Raw genomic sequence first — 26,858 nt, forward strand, 5'->3', positions numbered from 1 at the left:
AATCTTCAGTAGGCTCTAAGCTGTATCAGGCCCTCAGCGAGTCATTCTGTTAAGGAACTGAACTAACAATAGCCTGTTTTCTCCGGTTGCCTGAAGGGTGGGTTTGGTTCAACTTGGCTGGCAAGCACCTCAACTTGGAAATAAGCGTGCATGAATAAATATTCCTCTGCTTCTGTCATGATGAGTTATGGACACATTACAAAAATAATTATCTCCATAAATCAGTCTGATAGTTAGCTTTGGTTTAGTTACTAATTCACTGCTCCTGCTAATCTTTCTTTGGTTTGGTCAGATACTTATGCATAAGAATAAATCATGGTTATGCGACGTTTAATTTTTTTGTTGGTAGGAAGGGAAGAAAAGTGAGTCTAAAAGCAAAATTGACAGCTTCCATGAATGAATCAGCAGTACAGTGGTGGCCCTGAAGTGAAGCATTGGCATTAGCAGTTCAACCCTGCCATGTAACAGTCAGAAACTTTACGTCATTTATTTAAAATAGTGGGCGTAGTTAGTTCTTGAGTGCCTGGTTAATTAAGTAGGATTGATTTGTGAAGCTGAGTATACTGAAAAGTGAAAACCAGCAGAAACAGAGAAGCCTAATATGCCAGAAGCTAAGCCATAGGGAGTGTGACACAGTCTGGTATTACACATACACGTTGTACGCAGACTCACAAGCAAATACGAGGTATGTGCAAATCGTTTTAAGCACAGAGAATCAAGCTAGTTAGAAGAAAACCGTTGTGCTACTGAGGTGCTAGAAGGAATACGTTACCAATTCATATTGCAACACAGCCAGGAGGACTGGGAGCCTGCATAATAAACCAAGCACTTCTGAGATAGTGCCGGCACACTAGCTGCATGTTCTACAACAGCATTTTTTAGCCATGTTCAACAGTGTGCTTGCTATCGCTCCTCCATTTGTTGAATTCAGGATGACCTTTGCATGAATAAAGTCAAATAGGATTAAGGCAGGAATTTTCAACAATGGGAAAGAGCAACAGATGTAGCCGACTTTGAACGTGGGAGGATTGTTGATGCACGGTTGCCTAAAGGGAGTGTCTGTGGTGGCAAAAAATGGGAGAGAAAACCAATTCCTTAAAAAAAATTAACTGAATAAAAGAAAAGAAAATAAATACAAAACTATCGGAAGGAACTGAGTGATCGGGGTTTGACTGAAGTCAAGCTTTTAGATATTTTTGTACTCTTTCAGAACTGTGTATTCTCTGTGACTGTCACTGTGTGAGCCATCTAAGGGTTTTGTGTGTAACATATTTTTTGATCCATGTTTTTTCTGTGTTATTTTGATCTACGTGGATGGAATATGGAGAGAAGGAGATGTTGTTTCTCTGGAGACATAGTCATTTGAATACAAAACCCAAATCCAGATTATTTTTTTATTTGATTTATCCTATGCAGAAGCATATAGATCGATCTCAAAATGCATCCAGTGCGAGCACTCTGTGTGGAGGCTGTTAGAGAAAGAAAAGGTTATAACATAATTAAAGCAAGAAGTCTTTCTGTTACATCTGAGACAGTTCTGTATTTTGTGTGCCTATTAGATAAACTAAGTTTGTTGCTGTGTCAAAAAATAGGGCGTATGTGTTTTTTCTTGGTAGATTTAGTGAAATGTTCTTGTAGTTTTATAGAAGAATTTGGCTCACTTTTTAAAAATGCAACTGATTATTTGGAACTCACTTTGTTTCATTGTTGACAAGAGCTATTTTGCAGTTTAGTAGTGTTAATCCCTAAATGATGCTTCATAGCCTGTAGTAATGAATAATGCACAGATTTTAAATATAGTTCATATATAATTCAGACAAATCAGCTTTGAAAAGCATGCATGGGAAAAGCTTTTAAACTGCGAATGAAATCTTGTGCTCTAGCTCAGCAAAGTGGCCTTTAAGGAGCTCAATAGAAACTAAAGTAATTAAGAAAATCCTGTTGTAAATGTTACAAAAAATACTGTTTCCCTTAATATATTAGAAAAACAACTGTGATGTTTAAGAGCTTGATGAAAACACTCACTGATTAGATACATACATTACTGCTTGTAGAAAAATCATTTGGATTCGGAGGATGTAGAGTGGTGAAGCACCTTCTAACACAGCTTATTCTCCTCCACTGATACTCCTTTAGAGCAGAACCGTGTGCTGCCCACTAGCTGATAGCATGCCACTGTGAACTCAGTAATCATAACACGCATCTCGTCCCCAATGAAGGAGTCTTCCAGCAGATACTAAAAGAGTGGGAGTGAAAAAACCTGCTATTGAGTATCTTGAAGATCCAAGTGTCAGAGGTTTCATCGGTAGTTTTTGTTGCCTCGGTGAAGATGCTGTTATGCTTAATTTTAGGACCAGGAACAACTTGATATGCATGCCTAACGTCTTCAGCACCAAGAGCTGTTTGAATCAAGTGGATTTGTACCCACGGTAGCTGTAGAAAGTGTCTTCTTTTCTCCTGTGAGCTCACCATTGAGGCAAACACTGTCCTCTGCGTGAAGCTCACATGTAACTGCTGACCCTGACTGTACGTGCACAGTTGTGTGAAAGGCTCTCACATTCATAAGAGCAGAAAGATAGAAATACATTCTGAATGGACAGGTTGGCGGTGACTGTTGGACACCTGACTTCTGTACATGTTCATGAGACCCAATGCAGAGTCCACTGAAGGCACTGAGAAATGGAGGACCTTTAGTTGGTTCTCAATCAAGTTCCTGGGCAGTGAGATCTTCCCACCTGAGTTCCCCTGTGTATGAACTGGGGTAAGGTAGATAGAGAAGTTTCTAGTTCCTTAATTGTCTTTTCCATCTTTAAAGGGTGATCAAAGCACAAGTCAGAGTACAGTCTCTATCTTTGGTAGGCTGAGCAAAACTTCTGTTCTCCACTTCATATCAGCACCTCTGAGACAACAAGGATGTCTCGGTGCTCTTCTTCACATCTTTTTGTGGTCTTTTACAAGGATGATGTTTCCTAGCTGATTTCAGTGCAAGTAGAATTGAAACTAAACTTAGCCACTCGTGCATTGAAAGTGTCCTAAAATAATGCACTATCTGAAATATTTGGAAATAAAAATATCCTCGTATTTCTAAATAATTTTTTTCAGTTACCTATGTTATGCTTTATGTTTCTAAAGTTCTATGAAAATTATTTTTATTTACAAGACAGAATGTGTTTTTCTTGTTTCAAACGATCTTAATCATTTTCGCACATGAGGACACACACCTCGAGTATGTGCACCTATATTGTCTTAGCATAAACATTCAGTTGGTGTCAGTATATTGTTAGTGTAAGAAGTTATTATAAAGTAAGAAGTTATAAAGTTATTTATACCTTTGCTATCTGTGTGCAAACTCTGTAAAAATCCAGATAGAAATTTGATACAGCTGCATTAGCAGATCACAGTTGAAGAGTTTTGTCCAAGAATCTGCTTAACTACTGCACCATGTTAAATAACTGGGTGACCTCTTGTCATAAAGCTGCTTTATTGTTTCTGTTGTGCTTTTATTTTTCTATCTCCTTGGACATATTGTTGATCTATTTACAAATAGTTTTTGTTGACTACAAACAATCTTTTTTTTTTTTTTTTTTACAAGTATTTGGAGAGTCTGAAGACCCATTCAACAAAGGGAACTCGTAATATGTACAGGACATGAAATGATTTGCATCACTGCACCTTAATCCTTTTAGAAAGGATGTTTCCTGATTTTTGTTTTTGGAGGAGCCAAGTTCTGTGACCAGTCCCCAGACAAATGCAATGTTTTGCTCCGTTTCAAAGGCGCTGTGTGTTTTTTGGTGTGCAGATAACATGTGACTTACTCTTCCTCACCACTTTTCTCACTTTTGCTGTGTTTGAGACACAGTTTTACCAATATTTTGTGCCCAGTACAGTGGAAGAGTAGGAAAAAATGCACACCTTTGGACATCTATGTTTGAATGGATGTTAGCAGTTTCACCTCCTCTTGTCTCTTTGGCTTTTGTAGACAGTATGGGTTCTGTGCTGAGTGCAGTCAGGTGCTGAGAGTCCTGGTGAGAAATGCTTGGAAATGGTTTGTGTGGTTTGTAAAATAAGTTAGCTTCCAAGTTTTCTTACTGTATTGAAACAGGGAAGATACTTTTGTATTTACTGAGTCAAAGTGGGGTAAGAGGAAGATCAAATCCTCTGTGATTTCAGTTCCTGTTTTGTCCTCTTTAATGAGAGGATTCCTCAGAAACAAGGAACTGTTCAGTGAGATCAGCTCTGACTCTTAGAACAACCCATGTTTGTTTGGATTAGGCTCCAGCAGCACGTCCCCTCTGGCCTCCCCTTGTAGGTATGTTGGTTGCAGCCACTTCTCTTACACGGTCTGGGGCACTGGAGCGCTCCAGAGTGCGTTGGCAGGGTCAGCATCCCCTCTGGCAGCATGCAGCATCCCTGCCAGCTGCAGAAGGGGCCCTGGGGACTGCTCCTCCCCAGCCTGCCTCCTCCTGGGAGCCCACTGCCCTCCCCTTCTGCCCTGCAGACAAGCAGGAGGCAGTGTAAGGCTTCACATGCAGCCGAGCTGGGAAACAAGAGCAGCTCACAGTGCCAAGGCTTTATAAAACAGATTGTAAAGAATCATTGCAAAAGGACTTTGCAAAAGTATTTATATATACTAGGAGACTTTGTGGCTGTAACATGTTGAGAAACTGAGTTAAGACTGAAAGTAAGATGTGTGTGATGCATTTATCAACTTGTTGTTCTCTCGCTAGTGCTTCTGTTTGAGCTGTCCATGAGTTTTATTGCAGCTGCTGACAAAACTGCTCTTTGAACTGCTCCCCTGAGGAGCTCTCAAGGTGAGGTGGGTATGATTCAAGTGATGTCCATCTGCTTGTTCCCTACTCTTGTCTTGGGTCATGTTCCTGCTACCTAGCAATCTCCAGAGCCCACACTTTAAGATGAAGAATCCTACAGGTACCTTTAAATATTATTTCAAAGTACGTCTAAGTTGTAAGTGATACCCAGTATTAGAACAAATGCTGTAGTATCTGCTGGAGCCTTATTTAGAGCTGTAGCGACAAAGTGAAAGATGTGCTGACTTCTGTGGCTTCCCAGAAGCTCTCCCTAGAAGCTGACACTCACTGCTAGCTCACCGTGTTACCAAAGCTTACGTATGCCTCTGCTTTCCTTTATTCTCCCCATTTCAACGATTGTCATAATCATTTCATCTCTTGTTATGCAATTAGAATGTTGCTACACATTTATTAGCAAACTTACTGTCAGACTAGTAGTAATGCTCTAATTTACACTTCCCAAAGCATGGAAATTCCCCTGTAAGGCTCCCTTCTTTGCTCTCCTCCACTTATCCCGAGGTGCTCATGCAGTGAAAAGTATTGCAGGAGGCTGAGATGTGTGAATGATAAGTGCTGTGCACGTTGCAACACCTGGACGTGATCAGACTTGCTAAGGATGATGTACAGCCTGAGTTTTCTGCATTTGTGCTGGCATTTGACCAAAGCCTTTTTCTCCTCGGGGTTGTCTGATGGATCTCAGTGCATCCCCCAGCCCAAGGTAGAGCTGTCAATGCCTTCCCCAAAGCCCCTCTGGTAGCACTAGTGCTCCTGGTTGCAAAGCTGTGATCTTCTTCATCCGGGTGTTTCTTAGTCCTGTCTGCAGATGAGTGTTTGGGATCATTAACAGCTCACACCAGAAGCATGTTAAGCATTGCATCATCCAGGGACCAATTTGAGAGCCTTTCTTTCACGAGTGCTTAATTTTATTTAACCTAACCACAGAAATTGAGTCCAAAGGACACTTAAAATGTAACGCTTCCTTCCTTTCATACGCTGTCAGTTCAAAGGCATAACATCTCTTAAAAATCTTAATCCAGTGGATATTAATGTATTAGGGATCCAGTGATGTCGTCTGTCTTGTCACCACGGAGTTGATGATAGTTAAATGGATTCGTGATTTGAATAGTGTTGAAAGATTGGTGAATCATGAATCCAGCCCTGGCGCTGCCCTGGTCCTTGCTGTAGAAGTGCCCTCTTGAGTTGTCTGTTGAGGGGCTGGCAGCTCTGTACAGCACTCTCTGTGTGGCACTTGTTATGTACATGTAATAGGATGTAAAAGCCCTTTCAGGTCCCTTCTGTTGCTGTATCCTCACTGTACTTTTTCTCTCTCACTCGCTCAGAATGCCTTCTCTGTTTATGATCTGCAGAATGTGTTGTTTGAAGTAAAAATAAGCTTTCACCACAGCTTGTGTCAAAACACTTAGTAATGTTAGCTTTAGCATGCAATATTTTGGTCAGAATGATTATTTTCTGATTGATCTGACAATACAGTTTTTATTTGGGGGACTTGAAACAAGACAAAAAAATAGCAGCTGAATAAATTCTGTGCTCCCAAGTTTTAGACAGATTTTTAAAATGATGAAGTGCTGTACTGTATTATGAAAAAAACCACATCTATCTCTGCAGACGATGTATGAGCACATATTTCATTCAGAATTTTACGAGTTAGGTGCTGGGGATCATTGAGGAGTTTTACATGTGCCAAAACAAAGCGCAGAAGTGACTGCTGTGTATTGCTGTAACACCCCCAGAGCATGGCTAACGCCCAATTACTGCGTGCTTAGACTTGGATGGTAATTACAATTGAGCTGTAAAATATTTTGACAGTTTCCAACTGTTGTGTGGTTATTAGCCAGACATCATATGGGACTGAAGCGCAGGGATTTGATTTGTTTTCTATAAAGATCTGCTTAAGTACAGACTTTCAAAATAAACACGTCGCATAAAGTGTTAATCAAAAGCAGCATTTAATTATTAGCAGCCTTTGTTGACTTCTGCAGGGGAGAATTCCTGTTTTCTGAAGATTTTGATTTCTTAAATGAGACTTGCCATACCTTTATGCTTCAGCTTTTCATTTACAAGCTTTTACTTGTTGAGTGCTAAAAGCATAACCACACCAAATTTAATTTGTAGCATGAAAATGATGTGTGTATTTTTCAAGAGGATAGATTTGCCAGTGTTCGAGCTAGAAAAGCTCATGTTAATTATGTATTATAAATCAAAAAGGATATTTTCTTTTAGCATGCATTTTTCCTTTTAGCTGCACAAGTCCCAGCAATTAGCAAATTTGGAGAGTGTAAGAATTCCTGGAAAAATACAGGGTAAGCCAAGTGGCACTTGAATCGCTGCTACTTTTACATGTATGTTTATTTTGAAATGAAACTAATAAAGCAAACAAATTCAAAGTGCATGCAAATGAAGCTCCAAATTGTGCCAATCTCGTTATGTTCATTAAGCTATTGAATCCTTGAGTAGTGGCTGTTATTCCACGGAGGCTATTCACAGAATAAGGTGCTATTCAGTGAGGTAAAGATAGCTATCTGCCTTCACACTGCTTCAGTAATGCTTGTTCCTTTGGGCAACTAAAACAAGAATATTCACATATCACATCTGCCATTCCTTCGTTTTCCATCCATTTTTTAATAATTTGTTTGTTTGTTTCATATGGTTTTTATGAAAGCTATGAAGGAAGTACTCTGCTTGTGGTGCAGAAGAATTTTTCAGGTGCTGTCATCTTGATTTCTGCGCAAAAAAAAGAAAAAAAGAAGAAAGGAAAAAGAAAAGCTGAATTGCCAGGCTGTGTCATCTCTGCTGTGACTGAAAGCCAGACCCGACTGGTTCTCTTTCCAATGGATTTATTCTTTGCCTAAATTCCTGATTTCACCAAACTGTAATCAGTGAGGCGGTAGCTTACTGACTGCTGTCCTGGGTTTGACCTGAGCTGTAATCCTCCAGATGAAATAGTCTTTCTAATGCACGCTAGGTTTTAAAGTGTTTTTGTGACTCAGGGTGAGAATGTTATGAATGGGAGAGAGCCTTCTGCCTCGAAGAGGAGAAGTCAAAGTGGCAGAGTTGTGCTTCTCCAGCAGCCTGGCTCTTGGGCAGCTGGAAGGGAACCCAAAGCCGTCCTCTGCACAAGGGCTCATTGGGAGCAGAGGCTGCTCTAGAGGCTGTTGAACCGTGTGTGTTCAAGGCCCTCTAGCTGAAATGCACTGAAGGTAGGACTGAAAGGCATCTTAGGGTTCCTCTGTCCTTTTGCTTGGACAACAGCAAGCTCAGCTTTACGAAAGGAAAGATTTGTTCAGCTTGTTAGCAGCCCTCCAGTAATAATGCATCCATAGCTTTCCAAGGTAGTCAGTGTGAGTGCCTCGTTATAGCCTTCTACAGATTGCTCCTCCTGACGTCTGACCTGTTGCAGTGAGAGCTTGTCAATTCCTTTTGGGTAAACACTGACACGGGGGGCAAAGGGCTTGCTTGCTTCTCCAGACTCTTACATGCTTGGAGACTTACTACGTGTTCCTCTCCTGTATCATTTTTTCCTTTAGAATAAATGAAATAAATTTGCTCCAGCTTTCTTCAAAGGCATTCTTTTTTTTTCCCCCTGATCTTTCTTTGGGCTCATCTTCCTATACTGTGTCACTGAGAACTTAACATAAAATTTCAGCTGCGGCTTTATTGATGCTGAAGTGGAGTGGGAGAGGCAGTACATGTCTTGCAAGCTTTATTCCTGTCTGTACATCTCAGCATGATGTTTGTCTTTTTCACAACAACCTGATGTTGTTGACTTATGTTCAGCTTGAATACACTGTTTCCCCCACATCCTTTTGTGAAGAGCTGTTACCTAACCAGTTCTTCCTCCTTGTGCATTTATGTAAATGATTGCTCCTTCCTATGTTGTACTTGTGCCTATTGAATTTCATCTCGTTTTCTTCAGACCTTTTCTCCTTTGTATATGCTTGGAATTCTTTTAGTGTGTTTGAAGTCCATCCCAGCTTCATGCCTAGTTTGTCATCCATCTTTTTAGTTCAGACTTTTAACGCTGAGTCCAAGAAATATGCTTGCAGAATCCCTTTTAATGCATAATTCCGAAAACCATTTCGAACTTGACTCAAATGTAGTTTTCCAGTCTGTTTTGCTCCTGTGCTGTGCAAGTCTTGTTAAGGCTGCTATGAGAACATCTTGAGTGACGGTAAGAAAAGCTTACCTATAACCAGAGTGCTGTCCCTGCTGCTGCTCCCCTCCTCACTGCTACAGAAGGAAATCAGGCTGGTTGTCACCATTGGTTGATGACAAATTGATGTTCATTCTTCATCTTCTTTTTAACTTTCACATGCTAACACACAACTGTTTGTTCCTCTTTTTTTTCATTAGCTTGTTTGCACTCTTCAAAATCTTTTTATTTTAACGCTTTGGGAAGACTGGAGGGGAACATCATATTTTCCTACTCATCTGGTTTCTCACCCATCTTCTTCAGGTTTTCAGATTGCTGATTGATTTCAGATGCCAGTTCAGATCTTCCAGTACCCTAAGATTATATTAAACATGCCCAGCCGATCTGAAGGCTTCTGCCTTATCTAAATTGTTTTCACACCTGGCTGAAACCTGACCTTTTAGTGGCTCTTAGCAGTGCTAGTCTCCAACTTGCAACTGATTTGTAGAATAAAGGCTGATGAAGAAAATAGGAAGGCACTGTGCATTTCAGATGGCTCTGTATCATCTCTGTGTAGCTCCTTCTTACCACTGAGTGGTGAAGCAACATTTTAATTAACATCTTGTTATTGTTTGTAGAGTAGAGTGTTAGCAGAGTGGGCTGCTAATGCAGGAGTTTAGCAAGGCTAAAACTGATTTGTTACTATTAGGCTCCCATTCATTTCTAGCTATCCTGCGGAGCTAATAGTCGTGTTCATGTTTGGTCTAAGCTCATGGACACCAGCATCTCATGCAAATTGATACAAGGTGCTCATTTTATTCCCACCCTCAGTTAAGAAGCATAGCCCAGACTTTGGAGGCACAGCAGGTGTCAGTACCAGCAAAGCCAAACTTAGAAATACAGAGTGCTCCAAGTCCCTCTGCACACGGGTTGTTCTCCTTTCTTAGCACAGTGCCTGTGCAATTCTGGCCTGTGTTGTGCTCTCCAACAGTTGAAACAAAGATTTGTCATAGGCAGAGACTAATGCTGCCATAAATCTACCTATGGCTCTGCGTTAATACAGACGGTGCAGTAGGTTTACAAAATAGGTATCTGTAATTTTCTGTGGAGCAATGTCGCTGTAATGATACAACACCAGAAGGTTGCCTGAAAAAACAACGTCTTGAAATGTTTTGAAGAGTGGGAGAATGACTTGCGCTTGGTTAATGGTTCCTGTTAAAAGAAAAACACAGCAGAAATTACTGCAAAAGCTGCAAGAGTTCAGTGTTTTTAGGAAGAATTGGCAGTGACTATCATTTTTAGCTTGCCTTGTGCTTTCTTTTAGAAGAAATTCTTGTGACCTTTTCTGACAAGCTCTAACACTTCCATTGTTCGCTGCAGGCCTTTGAAATGTGGCAGAGATAGCCCTGGGCCCAGGGAGGTGCGTTTTGCTAGTTCAGTTCCCATTTAACAAAGTTAAAAGCTTTGAAAATTGCTATTTCTCATCTGTGGTTTGAGTTGCTTAATTCTGGCAAGCTGCCCAAACCCCTGAACCTTCCCATCGTGGCCGAGTGCCAGGGATTGTGAACCGGCAGCATCCTGGTGGCTCCACTGGCTCTCTCAGCGCACACTGCAGGGGAGCAGAGCACTGGGGAAAGGGAGGTGGGCACAGGGAGGCTGCCCATCTCCCAGGGGCAGAAAAATGAGGCCCTTTCCCTGCACGTAAGCTCTTAGCACTGTTACATTGCACATGAGTGCAGCAGAGAAAGCTCGGTATTTGCTTCTGCTTAGTGCTATGGATTAAATACCTTTTCCCACTTTTGTTTTAACTGAAAATACTTTGTTCAGGACAAATATTATGCAACCTCGGGGAAGAGAAAGCTGCCGAGCCTCAACTCATCCTTTTATAAGACTTGAAGCTGAGGAGGAGCTCTCTTGGGCTGTGCTGACCATCAGGTGAAATGACTTGCACACCAGTAACCAAGCCCATTATGTTGTCTCAGATTATTTTCTCCTTTACCAGCTCATTAACATAATCTTCTCCTTGCCCATAATGAATAAATTTTGGGGTTCTCAACCCGGTGAGTGAGCTACCTTCCCTTCCCATGTGGTGTTGCTGCTGTCTGTAAGGAGCATCCGAAACAGCAGCTGGTCATCGATTGGTCTTCAGCTTCGGATAAATTGTCTGTTTTGTTCGTAATGAATTCCCACCAGCAGACAGACTGTGTGTGCTGTTGCCCAAGTGAGGAAATTGTCCAGTTGTTGGTGTGCTGTGGCTTGTGGTTCTGAAGGTTTAGAGTTCAGTTCCTGAACACTTGCTTTTCTTTCATCCTTTTAATCACCAGCAATAAAAACTGAACCAAAACAAAACCCTAATGTTAAAGATTACGCTAAGGAAATTCATTGCTAGGCAAAGTAGAAGCTGAAAGAGGGTTACCAGATAATTAGAAAAATTACAAAATACGTAGCAGGTATGAATTGCCAGATTGAAGGTAATCTGTTATTGCAGTGTCTCCTATTTTTGTGTGCTCCATGACTATGGTTTGTACACAGGAACAGATTTCAACTGTATGGCTGCTTTTCACGACTTTCAATTGGCCCACCTCCACAGTCAGTGCCTGGACCAAAATGTCCAGACCAGAAGAGGCAGCTGTCAGTGGGGCTGCCACATAGTTCTCTGTGCAAATTGGAAGGGGTCTGAAGAAGGACAGCTGCTTCATTGTGCAGGTGTTGCTTGTCTGGGGTGCTATGGATGTGTACACCAGGTTCTTGCTTGGTAGCATCTTTCAGTTGTTATGATAGCTGATTCACTTTACTGGCTCAGGCGAGTGATTTAATTCAGGCTGCTTCCATATTTGTAAAATACCAATTGTGAGCCTCTATTATGTCAATAAATTCATTTACTCATTGTGCAGTGCTGTAATACTGTATGATGGCTATCCTGCTGGAGATCACAGGGAAGCTGGAATTGTGTTTTTGATGCAGGATTTGTATCATACTTCTTAAATGAAGCTTAGTGCCATGCACTGTAAGCGAACAACGATACGAACTAATGAGCAACAACTTTTGACCTTGAGCAATGGTGGGTAGGGATCGTGTGAGAAGAAATGACAGTGATGATTAGAATCAAAAATGCCATCATGATGTTTGTTTGTGGGGTTGGACGAGTAAAAAGTTATGTTGATCAAACTAACCCAAGCATGAGGGACAGGCTGGGATCAGAAGTGATGGCATGTTGAAGGATAGACATTATTTGTATGATTCAGCCATGAAGAGCGTAAACTGTGCTGGTTTAGAAGGGAGAATGACAAACTGTAGGGAGCTGGAGCTGTAGAGGAGAGCGAATGCAGTAGTGGCGGCTCAGGCTGCTGTGCTTTGTGATGACGTGCAGTGCCTTCACTGGTTCTCCTGTGGGGTAAACACAATGTAATTCAGCTTTTGGCTGAATCGTCCTCCTCCAGCTAAAAATACTGCTGTCTACAGAGCTATAGTTGTTCCATATCCTGGCATTTTAGGTAACGTGCACTTTTTGCTGCATTCCTCTTCTTGTCCCAAGTTGAATTTGGAAAAGCTCTTTCCAGCCTCACAGCCACCAAAATATGTAAGAGACAGCTGAAACCCTTAGGGTGAACTAGTTCCACCTTCCAGGTAAACAGCAGACTTAAGGCTTGTCCCAAGGATTTAACCTTCCTTCCTACCTGGCAAAACTTGCAAAAGGTTTTAAAAGCTTTTAAGATGAAAGTTTATATTTTGTTGTATATCCGCAATAGCTTTGGGCACAATCAGAAGAATGAGGAAGGCATAGCTTTGGGTGAGGACTGATGGATAACAGAACTAAGATTTCTTTCTGGGAAACATGAATGCACCGTCCTCACCAGAGGAAAAGAGCAGTGCTGCTCGAATTCTGGTGTGTCCTCATAATGTTATGGTGAATTGCCACTTAGAAAGCAAGTAGCTAGACAAAGAGTAACTAAATGAAGAACGCTTCAGGAGAGCTGGGTCATGAGGATGCTTTTCCATCTTTGGAATGAAACAGAAAGCAATTTTATTCTGTCTGTGCAGACTTCCATCTTCTGTTTCTGTCCTGTTACGGGGTAAAAACTGGCTTAAACAAATAAAACCCACAAAAACTGGTATAAACAATACTGAGAGCACACTGGGTTTGCACAGACTTTTCCAATAGCATGAATTCTATTAAATGAGCCATGTCCAGTTTTAGAATACTCCTGGGCTTGGCAATTCCTGTGGGTAGAGCTCCATGTTGTCTGAAAACTAAAATTCTAAATTATCACCCTGATGATGATGATGATGATGATACGTGATAAATGATCTGCTTGACTGACACGTACTGGATTGACTTTGGTCTGTGACAGTTTTCAGACGGTGTTTCAGTTCAGCTGAGTTTCTGAACCTCTTTCTGCATCTGGCTGTGTGTCCCACCTATCTGTGGGTTCTGTTCATTTACCTTATCTTGCATTTTAATGGTTTCACAACATTCTGTGAGCTGGTTGGCACCGCAGCTTTGATAGGGATGAGGGAAAATCCCTTTTGCTTTCCTCAGTCAAATAAGTCAGGGACTGTTGCCTGCACTTGCTCCTCTAGGAACACAACTTGTTTGCTGGCTGTTTGCAGGTCTTCCTCGCGCTGACTTTTAGCCCTATCTCAATATTGGCCTCCCTCCTCCAGCAGGTAATTACTTTTCCTCTGTAGGGAGCAGTGTACATTAATACAAAATGCAAACCACACGAGCCTTCCACCCAGATTCCCACAGCTCCTACATCCTTTTCCCTTGCTCCTCTCCATGGCTGCTCTTGGCCCTTTCCCTTGCAGTGCTGGCTCTGTGGCCATACATTCTTGTCACCAGTTCCCACTGTAGGTTTCTTGTAACCAGCAATGCATCTGATGCTGCAGCAAAACAGTTATTTAAACAGTTGGAAATGTCGAAATGCAGCCTAATATCTGAAGCTGTGGATCCTCTTGTTTATGGTCTGGTGGGATAGTCTCCCAAGGGCAAAAACGCATACGATATGCAACATATTAATTAAGCTACCAGAACATGTAAAAGGAGAACAAATATAGAGACTTCAGGGCTTCTGTTTACAATGAAACTTGAGGGGGTGAAGCTGGGGCCGGCTGCGCAGGCAGATCCACCCACACAGGGCTGCAGTCTGCTCTGCACCCGCCATGCCATTAACCCCCAGCTGGAGGGTGACCGCTGCTCAGCAGGGATCTGGGCCTCTCCCATGGGTGCTCCTGCTTTGTTAGTGGTGTCTCCAAACGAGTTCTCAGGGGCTTTGGGTTTGAACTTAAAAAACCAAGCTGGGACTGCTGGAAGTTCAGAACAGTGGCGTAGTCAGCACTTAAAAGAACTGTGCAAGGAAACGCGATCTGAGTTGTTAGTTCGTTTGATCGGTTCCTGCCATTCTGAAAGACAAGCACTAGAAATGGGTGTTTGGTGGTGTTTGTATTTGTTCTGAACTTCAAACTAATCTGTACTACCTGCAGGTATTGAAAGACAATATTTTCCACCATGATTTCACCAAAAGGTAAAACCCTAAAACTAAATTTTCTTAACCCTTCTAAAGCAGTCTCGGATGCTCGTGTGGTTTTGCCATTGTTCACCCATGTGTCTTGGGCTGAAAGCTTTTATCATAGATTAAATAACAAAAGCTTTCACTCAGGTGCTGAATGAGAGCATGCTATTATCATAATATTAACTTCACCTTTATCAGAAGAACTTGCAGTGCTAAATCTGGAGAGAAAGCAGGATATAATTTCTGCTTTATCAGCTAGAGAAGGGAAAACTAAATTGCATTGTGCACACGCTGAAATCTCGCACCTTCTGAATAAAGCACTTTTAGAAAATCTAAAGTCAATGGAAGCACAACTTTGGGGAAAAAAGAAAAAGGTTCAACTTCAAATTTTCAAGGGATTGTAGTCTGGATTTAATAAATAGATAATTTTTAAATAAATTGTTAAATTCAGCAGAATGTATTGATTTAACAGCTTCGTATGTCCTTTTGTAAAACCTGGTTTTCAGTTTTAGATGTGTAATTAAGGCGTTTGAATGGTGAGGGTGCCTAAGGCCATTGCAGAGTTAACTAAAAAGCCTTCAGATGGAGACGTGAACAGTTTGTGTTTCTGTGGAGAGCTTCAGCAACAAGTATGAGGACTTTATAGCTGACCGTGGACTTTACAGCAGTGCCGTGTGCTTTGACAGGAGTAGCTCCTCACTTACAAAGTGATGTTCTCCTGGATGTATTATTCCCACGTGTATAATTTCAATACCAAGTCTGTTTCGAGTAACGCATTACCTTAGATTTAGGAGCGATGACTTTTCTTTTTTTGCTCAAGTTTGGAAGAAGAAGAAGACCCTCATTGTGTGTCGCTGAATCTGAATCTGGAGTAACTGTCTGGAGGGTCCTAAGCGTATTTGTTACTCTGGTTTAAGTCTGAGGCATGGAGAAGGTTTATCAGGGATTGCTGCTGCTTATTTTTTCCTAGGTTGTGTATCCCCATTAAGATGTTAATTCAGTGTAACAAGAGATGTTTGTCTCGTCATGGCATTTGTGCACGCTGGTTTGAATCACTGACAGGACTGACAAAGCACTTTCTGACTGAGCTGTACTGAGACGTGTGTTCTGGTATTTAAAATCACAGTAAAGCACACATTTTGCTCTTTCTGAAGGAGCTGGCAGTGCGTCTATCTGATGGTGGAGTAGCAGTGTTTATAAAACAACTTTCCAGGGCTGACTGTCAAAGAAAATGAAAAATGGCTTTCCTGATTCTGTAAATTCTCTTCCCCAGAAGCAGTGAAACCATAAATCAGTGTTCCTGGCAGCTAATTGCTGAGCACTGACATGCTTCAGTCAAGTGGGGGCATCATTGGTCTTTCACAACTAGGCAATATGGCCAGAATTGCTCTATTTTATAAAATATCGCTCTATTTTAACCCTAATTTGGGGACTCTCTAGCTGTAAGGTATGCAAGTTTGTGCTTTTAGTTGTATTCTTTTGGAAAAATAAGGGGGTCAGATTTTCCTCTCTGATTCAGACTTTGGATTTGTCAGACAAATAATTCTGTTCATTTACATCTCAGAAGTTTTGCAAGTGATGGTATTTTTGTAGGGGAACGAGGACATGTTTCTTGAAAGCACCGGCTGCAATTACTGAATTACTGCTGAATTCTGTGGTGAATGCTAAAGCCTTGAAATAAAATTGGTTTTATATTCTATTCCATTGTATTTCTTCTATTGTGAGAACAGGAATATTACTCAAAGTGTCAAAATACTTTTCGGGGGAACTATTAACCTATTAGCTGATGGTCCTTTTAAAAACCACCTCTGATACGATGCAATCAGAGCTTCCAACCCACACATCTGTGAGGCGAAGCTGCATGGTGGTGCCTGGGAGTGGTGGCTGCAGCCCCGGGGCTGTAAATCCTTGGTTGGAGCCCCTCAGCCTAGCAGGATGTGGCAGACTGGACCCTGTGTCCCCACAGCTCAGGATCCCATCACGATCCATGTGTCGGTGTCCTTCGGAGCCGAGGGCAGTGGTGCAGGATAACAACTTTCAGTTTGTGTGTTTTGCAAGTTGCAGTTACTGTAAACTGACAGCTGTGTGGGACATCACCTCACGTCAAAGTTAGGCCAATTAATGTTATTCTCATCTTCCATTAAATTAAATTCTTTTCTCTTTTTTCTCCTTTTTATTTTTTTTCCAGCCGAGCCCAATACCAAGTCCCGTCCTGGGGAGGAAGCCAAATGCGAGTCAGTCCCTGCTCGTGTGGTGCAAAGAAGTTACAAAAAACTACAGGGGAGTGAAAATCACCAACTTTACAACATCGTGGAGAAACGGGCTCTCCTTCTGTGCAATACTGCATCACTTCAGACCAGATCTCATGTAAGTTGTATGCTTTCTGCCTCCATAAGCGAACTCTCATAGAAATATACAACATAGAACTTTGCACAAAAAGCAAATCTCCGTTCATTTCAGGTGCAGATCTGTTTTGCCCTTTCCTTTTTAAAAGAGAAATCGTCCTTTCTAAGAAGGCAGGTTGAGGAAAGCTCCAACTTGCCGACCTCTCTGCTCTCCCGTTGCCCAAACAACTGTTTCTCCCCTCGACGTGATTTGTTTTTTCTTCTCCCTAATCTTACACAAAGAACTGACTTCAAGATGATTATGAAAATTGTGCTAGTGTTGAAATGAGATGAGAGAAATAAGCCTGTAGCTCTTTGTACTCTGACAAGGAGAGATTACCTCCTGGTAAATTTGGTTGTCAAGGCCAGCCTTCAGCCCCTGCCTTAACTTCTTTTTGAGATGGAAAGCTCCAGGCAATGAAACATGTCATCGGGGCTTGTTTGTTTATTTATTTATTTATCCCTTTAATTTTCCACGCTATTAGTTTTGTTGATTGAATTGCTGTGAAATTGCTAGTTACTGTATGATATTATTGCATGTCAAATTTTTTAGATTCGGTTTGTTTTCAAAACTGCTGCTTTTATCAAATACTGTACATACCCACTGTGCCATTTTCCCCCTCAGTGACTACAAGTCCCTGAATCCTCAAGATATTAAAGAGAACAACAAAAAGGTAAGAACTGCCAGGAAGAAAAAAAAAAAAAAAAAGCAGACGTAGCTTCAATTTTGGCTTCGCTGCAGGTTTTTATTAATTTTGGAAAAGTGAGGTTGTTTTGTAAGGTCAGAACTGCAGCTCACAGAAGGTATTCAGCCTCCTGTGGCTCAAATCGGATGCATTATTGACTCCAGTTTGCCATGGTCTTTAACATTCACCACAAGTGCAAGGCTGGCATTAGGCTTTAATATTTCTACGGCCTACATTAACTGCAAAAACATTTTGTGAGCATTTCTCCTGTTTTTTTCAATCCCACACATAATTAAAAAAGAAAAAAAAAGAAATGGAACTGTTCCCAGATTGTGCTATGTGAGACTCCTAGTTCTTTGAATAGGGCTCCATGTATCAGTCACAGGCAGTGTTGCTGTTGTGGTGAACTTTGCGTTTTTAAAGCTGGAATTTTACACCTATCTTGAAACTGTACAGCTGAGAGAGGTGACAGATGCAGAACCTGTGCTTTTCTGCAGCAGGGAAAGTTTAGGTGGAGAAGTGCTGGGACAGCACTTGGCAAACAAACCCAGCTGTTTGCAGCATTGTGCACCATATACCTCCATGGTGCAGAGATGGGAAATATTTATCTGGAAGAAGCGGCAACTTATTTGGGGAACCACCAGGAGGCCTTTATTTCCACTCCTAGTTTTAGATACGTTGCAAACTTTGGGATTTTCACATGCCTGAGTTTGGCCCTAAGGACATGGAGAAATGATGATTTTCACATGAGTCACTGATAATAAAATGGTTCCTGAAGATTGCCTGATAATTGTTTTTAAGTGCTTTTCTTCTCTGTGCTGTGACTTCTGCCCTGCTTTAAACATGCTGGCTTACGCAGGGAGGAAGGTTTGATAGATTTTGAGTAAATTAATGCAGTTCGATACTCTATAGAAAGTATAACTGAAGAATTTTAGATTGTAGATATGTGGAATTTCTGGAAGTGCTTTGCTGAAGTTCATTTGTATTTAGGGTAATTATGTTTTACTGTATCTGAACGCTTGCCCATTATCCAGAAAGTTACATGTTAAAACAGTGGTTAAGTGTTACAGATAATGAAATATCCCCGAACCGCTCTTATCTAATGAGTGATTTCCCGATGATATCCTCTCCATAATAACAGGGGGTCTTGTGATGACCTGAGTGGATTACCTGGGACATCACAGCGTTGTCTGCAACCGTGTGGTTTTGTACTTCAAGTTTTGTTGGTTGTACGGGCTAATTAAGCTGGATTATAACAAAAGGAAAGAGTAGATTGTTAATTAAAAACGTTAGCAGTGCGATCAGTCATCTTTTCTTTATGAAACTGTGATGGCGAATGGGGAACTTTGTAGCCCGTCTCTCTAGCAGGATTTCGTTCCAGTCCTGAAGGAGCTGTGATTGTTGTTATTGTGCAGTTTTTCCTTTCATCACTCCGCAGCCCTCTGCCTGACAGCTACATTGAGTATCTCGGTTGCTTCCTGCAGATTTATTTCCTGGTCTCACACAGTTCTGCCCGATAACCCCACGTGCCCTTGGTGGGAGTGAACGCAGCGCTGCCAACAATGGCTGCCTGTAAATTCCATGCAGATATGGAGCACGTGTGACAGCGATTCCTCCTCACCAATTAAAATAACATCTGTGGGTGAATAGGACAGTTTTCTTTGTCTGAAGCATCTCCTTTTTTCCCCTCCCAGGAAAGGAGCTAAGAGGTGGCTGTGACTATAAATTAAATGTTAATCTTAAGAGTGTATGTGACCTGTTTTTTTTTGTTTGTTTTTTTTTTAAAAAAAAAGAGAGAAAGAGAAAATCTTAAGAAAGAACTTATGTAGTGTAATTGCTGTGCATAATAACGTGTTGTTTCCAGAAAGTCCATCACTGGGGTTTCTTTATAACGCACACAAGTCATTTGCCAAAGTGGTGCTGCCAGCAATGCTGAATCAAAAAGGGCATTTACCTGTGACATCTGATCCGGGCTGGATGTCAGTGCGTTATGTAATTGGGAAGTGGCTGGAACTGCCTGGGTGCTCCCGCTGATGGATCGCGACTGACGGCTGTCAGTCTGTGTGCAGGAAATTAAAAAACACTTCATCAAGAAGCACTAAAGACGCATTTTTGGTGCATTGTGCTCATTGCAATTTCTGATTTCAGGAACAGAAGAGAAACCAGGGCTACCTATGAGAAAATTAAATTGCTGTACAGTGAGTGATAGGTTCTCAGCTGGTTGTGGTGCTACTTAAATCTCTTATGTGTCTAACTATACCCATAGAACATTCCCAATTACATTATCCAACTTTTAAATTTTATTTTATTTGACTGTTTCCATTTGATCCTTAGTAAATCACAGTGAATAGTTCATCACACTTAGGACACACTGGTAGTGTGGTCCCTTCTCAAGGGCAGGAATGTTTCACATTGCTCATAACATGTTGTGCACTTGGAAAATGCAAGCTGTTGAATGACACAAGGCTGAGACTTAATGGGGCTGAAAGGATGGGACATGAAGTACAGTCCTAATAATGAACTCCTGCCTTTAATTACTTCATCTTGAAGTAGCTTCATCAGTAGTACTTCATCATGAAGAAGATTCTTTCGATTGAATGATTGCTGTTTGGAAATGTTGATATATATTCTGAATATTCAATTGGCACATCCAGTTTCAGGATGCCTTTGATGGTGTTTTTTCCAGTTTTTGACCATTTCCCATGCGATTTCTCAATGCGTTTGTACTTGAGTGATCACCTTCACAAAAGGTACCATTTCATAAGGAGAAAATCATTTTAGAACATACATTTCAGCAGAGGAAAGTAGAGTTACAGGGTTAGTGCTGAGTTAAAAGTGGCATTGTCTCCTCACCTTTAGGCTGGCAGCCATATTTTTTAACAGGTGCTCATGATCACATCCACAGTTTGATTCCACAAAATGGTAAGCACACGTTTAATGGTGTGTGGGAGTTGCTCGTTGGCCTCAGTAGGATCAGGCAGGATCGTGGCTAAACACGCGTGTAAACATTTGCAAAATCAGGGCTTAGGTATGCCTCTGTTTAATGAAGTGTAATTTGACTTGGAAAATGCTTTCTCATGCTCTGTTGATGCCACGTTACAAGCTAGTTACCAACCAGTTAGAAACACCAGGCATTTGTCAACACACTGGAAAGTCAAGAAGCTCCCAGGTTCCTCGCAGAGGAGGAGAAGCCATCACACCCAGCCATGGACGTGTGCAGCGTCTGATCGCTATTTATAGTGGCTGTGAAGCATTTGCATGCCCATCTAGATACCTAGTGCTCTTCAAAAGCAGCTGAGCAAGAATGTGCGTTGTCCAGACTGGCAACGAGAGGGATGGGAAAGAGGCGTCTGGCATTGTGGAGTTTGTGTTAACCCCAAGTGTCCCGGAAGAACCGAGCTGCCTGTAGGTGTGATTTGCAGCTCCGCCAATGGGAGCAGTCCTTTCCAGTTACATCTTCACCACTTCCAGCAGGTGCTTTTTCTAGCAGGTCTGAAGCACTGTTCCCTCCTACACTTTGCAGACCCTTGGAAATATGCCTGGGATTTGGTTTTATAAGCACATAAATAACAAGTTTTAACGAGTATGAAAGAGTTCGGGTCAAGTTACATCTATGGGCTCTTGATGCTGTGGACTGCTAACCCAAGCCTAGGTCCTTTCATTCCGGAAATGCCAACTCCCACTGTCCTCAGTGAGGGGCAGCAGGTTATTTATGGCACTCCATCAGCTCTGACCCACTTAGTGAGTCAAGCAGCAAACCCTGGTGCTGCATCCATTCTGCAGGCCAGCATGGATGTCTTGCTCCGCTTCCCAAAGCAGCCTGCTATGGGTGAGTGTCCATCCATCCTTCCTGTGCCCTTAGGCTGCCCACCTACAGACCCAGCCTTTTCCTGTTCTTCTGCTCTGTCTGGAGCTTCCTATCAGCAAATACTATGTCTTTGTTTTGTGCTGCTGCTCCTTCTATATCTATGCATAGCTCCTCTCTTACAAATGGCATGGCCGTCTCTCATAGTCAACCTTCCCATAAAACGATTCCTCACCAAAGATCAGCAGAGAACATTGGCTGCCATGAAAGGGAGTGCTCTGAAAACCAAGACAATATGAAATTGCAGTTAATTTCCCTCCTCTTTCTTTTCTCCAGCCTTCCAAAACTAGGTAAATAAAGGAGATTGTGTGTAACGAGAGCAGAGCTGAAGTCAGGGGCATGCATTACTGTTTCCTTGCAAAAGGACAGGTTCCCTTCTGTGTCTTAAATGTAGGATCTTTTTTGTTAGAAACACTGCTGGTAGGGTAGGTGGAGCTGGGCTTTGCTAACAGGAGGCCTTCTGCAGCCTGTAGATGCAGCAGTGTGTTCCAGGGTTAATCCAGGGTAGTAATAATTAATTGTAAATTGAGAAACGGCTTTAACTCTTCAAAACTAGAAAAACCTGATGCACCAAGCCCACTCAGAACGGAAAGAACACAATGTGGCCTCACAAACTGGAAGGCTTTCATTCTTCAGCTTCTACAGAGTAAAGTAAAGCATGAATGAAATACGCTCTTTTTTATAAATTTATACCAAATTTACAGCAGAAGTTTTAAAATGCATTTGTTTGCTGGATGATTGTGATTCATGTCCTGTATCACTTAATCTGTGACCGTGTTCTTTAGGGCTATCTGCACATACATTGTTTTTCATCAAAACAAATCGCAGCAATTACATGACCAATAGAAGGGAGAAGGTTGATCACCAGTGATAAAACCCAAGATGGATTAGTGTCATGTTTCTTCTATCTTTGCTCCTTATCTTAAAAAGCCATCCTTTGTTGCTTTTTTTCTGTTCCATCTTTCACACTTTTTTCCATTTGCTTGTTTTCTGCTGCTGGAGTGGGAACCAGTGAAGGTGCCATGGAAGATTTTCCTAACTCAAATACAAGGAGTTCTACACTGCAGTTTCATGAACGTCTTTATAGTAACAAAAGTGGCATGAGTTTGAGTAATAAGATTTATTGTAGTATAGGAGCATGCTAGGAGTATTCAGAACAGTGCTGTTTGGATGTCTTTGTGAGTCGTATCCCCTTGATCTGCATTACCATGAAGATACCCCAGGAGATATCTAGAATCCATCAGGAAAAGTTGATGAGTTCAGATGGGGCCATGCAATGAAAAGTAGTAAATACCAGCCCACTGCAATAAACCAAAAGAGTAAGTGGTAATAGAGGCGAGTCCATACTGTTCCTGTAACACTGTAGCATGTTTGTTTGCTTGAAATGTTATGACAGGTAAGAAAGCGCTGTATTCTAATCTCTGTTTTGCCTCTTTCCAAAGGCGTACGATGGGTTTGCCAGCTTAGGAATATCACGACTGCTGGAGCCTTCTGACATGGTTCTGTTGGCAATCCCCGACAAGCTGACTGTTATGACCTATCTCTATCAAATACGGGCGCATTTCTGCGGCCAGGAATTGAATGTGGTTCAGATAGAGGAGAACAGCAGTAAAAGCACATATAAAGTGGGTAACTACGAAACCGACACCAACAGCTCCGTGGACCAGGAGAAGTTCTACGCAGAACTGAGCGACCTGAAGCGGCAGCCTGAGCTGCAGGCGCCGGACGGCGGCCTGGCGGACTTTGCCTCTCAGGATGACTCCGTGTTTGTGAACGACAGTGGGGTCGGGGAATCCGAAAGCGAGCATCAGACTCCTGATGACCACTTAAGCCCAAGCACAGCTTCCCCTTCCTCCCGCAGGGCTCGAAGTGACACGGACCCGCAAAAGTCCCAGCAGAGCTCTGGAAGGACTTCTGCCTCTGAAGAAGTTGGGAAGTGCAGCAGTACGGATGCAGCACAAGCACAGCCCGTGGGAAGGAAGAAATTGCTGAAAGCTGACACTTTAGACTTAAGTGACTTGGCACATGTCAGTGATCAAAAAGAGGATGCATCTCCCACAATTGCTTGTGAAGATAACGACAAAAAAAGACACCAGAGTTCAGACAACACCGTTGGCTTCTCAGAGCAGAAAAAGCTGGGGCATATGGGATCCCCAGAGAGCATGAGAGAAGATCCTGGATCACATGGCATGAAGCAGAGTTTATCTCCTACTTCTAACCTTGGATACTTTTATAATAAGGATGTGGATTTTGCAAAGAAAACGTGTGCTTCTCCGAGGCAAGCTGAATCTGATTCTGACAGCGATGCCAGAATTCTGACTTCAAATCATGCAGATCCATCTGCAAAGGCAGCCCAGGTAAGAGACTGCAACTTTCTGTGTGCCTGTGAGTCAGCACGGGGATTCTGTTTGAGTCGTTCCTCGGTGGGAAGGTGGGTGGTACACACTGCCATAGTTGGGCAGTGGGTATTTTGACAAGTAGGTGATGCTGAAAAAGCCATTCAGTGAAAAATGTATTTACAGGACTTGTCCTGTCCACTCAGTGGCAGCGCCTTTCTTTGAAATATTGCATGCTATAGCATAAACTAAAAAAAAAAAAAAAAAAAAAAAGACTTATCCGTTCATTGAGCCATATTCAAAAAATGTCAGCTTTTAATGACTTGAAATATCCAAACATATTTCCAAATCTTATCTGAGAAACCACACGGCCTTGTGAACATAGCCTGTGATGGTGAGGTAGAAACTCCAGAATATTAAATTATGCTGTTCACTGAATGGCCTCAGGCGTGTTTCTTAACCACAATATCATTTTCTTTTCTATAAAGATAAAAAGTGTATGCCCACCTACCTTGCAGATTTATTGTGAGGATGAAAGTTGAATATTATACAAACACTAAGCACTATCAGTAAATAGTATCAATCACAAAAATATGTGAAAAATGTTATCAGCCCTGTTTACAAAAATCCCAATTTTACCCCATGAAGAACTTTCTTTAGTTTTAGCTTGGTTTGGCTTTGTACCATTAGTTGTGATAAGAGAAGAATACAGCCAGTCTCTTGGCATTGTAGATTGCTTCAAACGTTTTTACTTTTTTTCCCAAGCAAGCACCATGAGGATTCGTTTTATTGCAAGAGAAGCAGCCCACAGATGGGTGATAATGGCCAAATATTACTTGCAGAGCCAGCTAATTTCTTTCCTTTAATCAGTGGAGCCCGGTGACATCTGCTTTCTTCAACCTTGAGTACCAGATGAGAAAGGAATGATGTGACCCCACATGGAACACAGTGTCATGCAGTGGGGAGGGGTGGGATCTGTTACGAGATTTTCACGTGCAAGGTTGTAGGACAAGATGGCTTTAGAGACTTTTCCCTGTTACTTGTCCTCTGTGTATCTGCACACCGTAATGAAATCTCACATGCCTCAGTCTTAAACCTGAATGCTCGCTCGTTGTTGCTTAGTCTCGACTGTTTCAATTTCCGTATGGTGGAGGAGGAGCACAACCTGCAATGTCTCTTCCAACTCCAGCCCATGTAAAGAGATATATTTCCCAGAATCTTCACTATTTTGCTTGACTAAGAAGTCAGCGCTTGGGAGTTTGGATGCGTGGGAGCTCACTTTGCCCATGCAGAAGTCCTCCTTCCACTGCTTCTGCTCTGCAGGGTCATCAGTCACATGCATGAAGAAGGGGCTTTCTTTAAATATGAGGTAGGAACAGATATTTTTGCAGGCTGTTTTCTCTTGTACCCAGCCTCTCTGTGTTCAGTTTAAGTTAGAAATGAACGACACCCGTATAAGTAGCCAACGAAGCATTATATTTGCATACATATTAAAGTAAATAAGTAAACACTAGCACATTTAACATGGTTACCTTCCATGAAACCAATTATTTTTTTTCCACAGTTGCAGCTTAAAGGCGTTAAATGTTGATAGAAATTAAGTTTTAAGGGGAAGGGAGAGAAATCTATTTACATTATAAAGACCTGTGAGTTTTGTTTTAATTTTACGTTTTGATTATCGTTACTTTTCATTTCTGTAGAGTGCTGTGTCACCTCATGAAGCTATAATCCATGCGACTCCTGATCTTTGTTATATAGGAAGGCTCCTGGCTACTAACTACTGTGTAAATGTTAAGTACCCTGAGGCTACCCTGCTGTTAATTATATTTCTTTATTTTTAAGCAACGAATGTTGTCAAGACAGGAAGAACTTAAAGAACGAGCAAGAGTTCTGCTTGAGCAAGCAAGAAGAGATGCAGCTTTAAAGGCAGGGAATAAGCAGCTAACCAATACGATCATCCCAGCCCGCAGTAAGCAGCTGAATGATGTAAGAAACATTGCCAGTGTGGCAGTTTACATAGTTAAAATTTCCTGTGCGCGTTGATGTTTTTGTGGGAAACACGTTTGCAGAACCTTTCTTTTCCGCACCGTGTCCCGGTGCTCTGGTTAGCCGTGTGCCCTCCGTGCACCTTAAAAGCCTGTTTATCCTGCTGCTGCAGCAGGCAGACTGATGCCTTACACTGCACTGGAGGCAGAGGTCTGGGAGCACCTTCCTTGATTGGCACTGCAGCTTCGAATAGGGCGAAAAACAAAAGTTACTTGTTAAATGATAGTGGAGTAATTTATGCTATTTCTGATTGCCTCTCTTTTTTCACTTAATGTAAATGCGTTTCCCGAGCCTGTGATGTCAACTGCTTGCTGCTTCATAAGTGTTACCGCAGTGAATGAGCTGCTTGTGACAGTCTTGTAAAAGAGTTGATGGGACAATTCCTTTTTATCACGAAAGTTGATTATGCTGGTGAGGTGGGAAAGTGGAGCTGGGGAATGAGCTCCAGCGTGGAAGCAGCTATGGTTGCATCTCCGTTGGCCTCAGTGGTGACCTGGAAGGATGCGTACTCTCTGGAGATGAAAGCCAATTAATTTTTATGCAAACCTTAGCAATGTGGGTTTTGTGATTCTAACTATTGTGTATTAGAGACTGTACTGGCAACTAAGAATGCAAATGTAACTGAAAAATAATGATACAGAGAAAGGCTGGAGTTTTTACTGCTTTGCATCTTTGAGAGGCTAGTCCTGAGGGACAGATTCAGCTTTTTATATAAATGGGATCTCGCAATCAGAAAATGAAGACAGTGATTTACATGTCTTATTTCACTCTCAGCTATCTTGGGTCCATGCTGGACATTTTTTTTCACATCAGTAATTCCCCTGCAAACTGCAAATATTTCTCTTTTTTTTTTCCTTCAAAATATATTCATGTATGCATACGGATCTTACTTGTCTAATGATAGTATAATGATATGTAAAAATTGTCACAATTGTTTTGTGTTTGACTGTTTTCCTAAACAAGTCTAGCTTAGTATAAATCTCATACTGGATTTATTTCCTTTTTTTTTTTATGTGAACAGTTTTTCATATACCAAACATAGAGGAGGGACGCTGTCGGCAGCGACTCAA

General features: G+C 41.7%; 1 protein-coding gene across 14 annotated transcripts in view; it reads left to right on the top strand.

Moving 5' to 3' along the window:
- Window positions 1–26,858, top strand: part of EHBP1 (EH domain binding protein 1) — a 196,780-nt gene that overhangs the window by 108,786 nt on the left and 61,136 nt on the right. For all 14 annotated transcript variants that reach the window (XM_042879901.1, XM_042879910.1, XM_042879927.1 and 11 more), the window contains 4 exons: window positions 16,660–16,838; window positions 17,481–17,529; window positions 22,849–23,763; window positions 25,585–25,728. In XM_042879901.1, coding sequence (XP_042735835.1) covers window positions 16,660–16,838; window positions 17,481–17,529; window positions 22,849–23,763; window positions 25,585–25,728 — 1,287 coding nt within the window. The remainder of the gene's footprint in view (window positions 1–16,659; window positions 16,839–17,480; window positions 17,530–22,848; window positions 23,764–25,584; window positions 25,729–26,858) is intronic.

The sequence above is a fragment of the Lagopus leucura genome, unplaced genomic scaffold, assembly GCF_019238085.1.
Source record: "Lagopus leucura isolate 7727_CA_CO unplaced genomic scaffold, USGS_WTPT01 Super-Scaffold_73, whole genome shotgun sequence".
NCBI classification, from domain to species: Eukaryota; Metazoa; Chordata; class Aves; order Galliformes; family Phasianidae; genus Lagopus; species Lagopus leucura.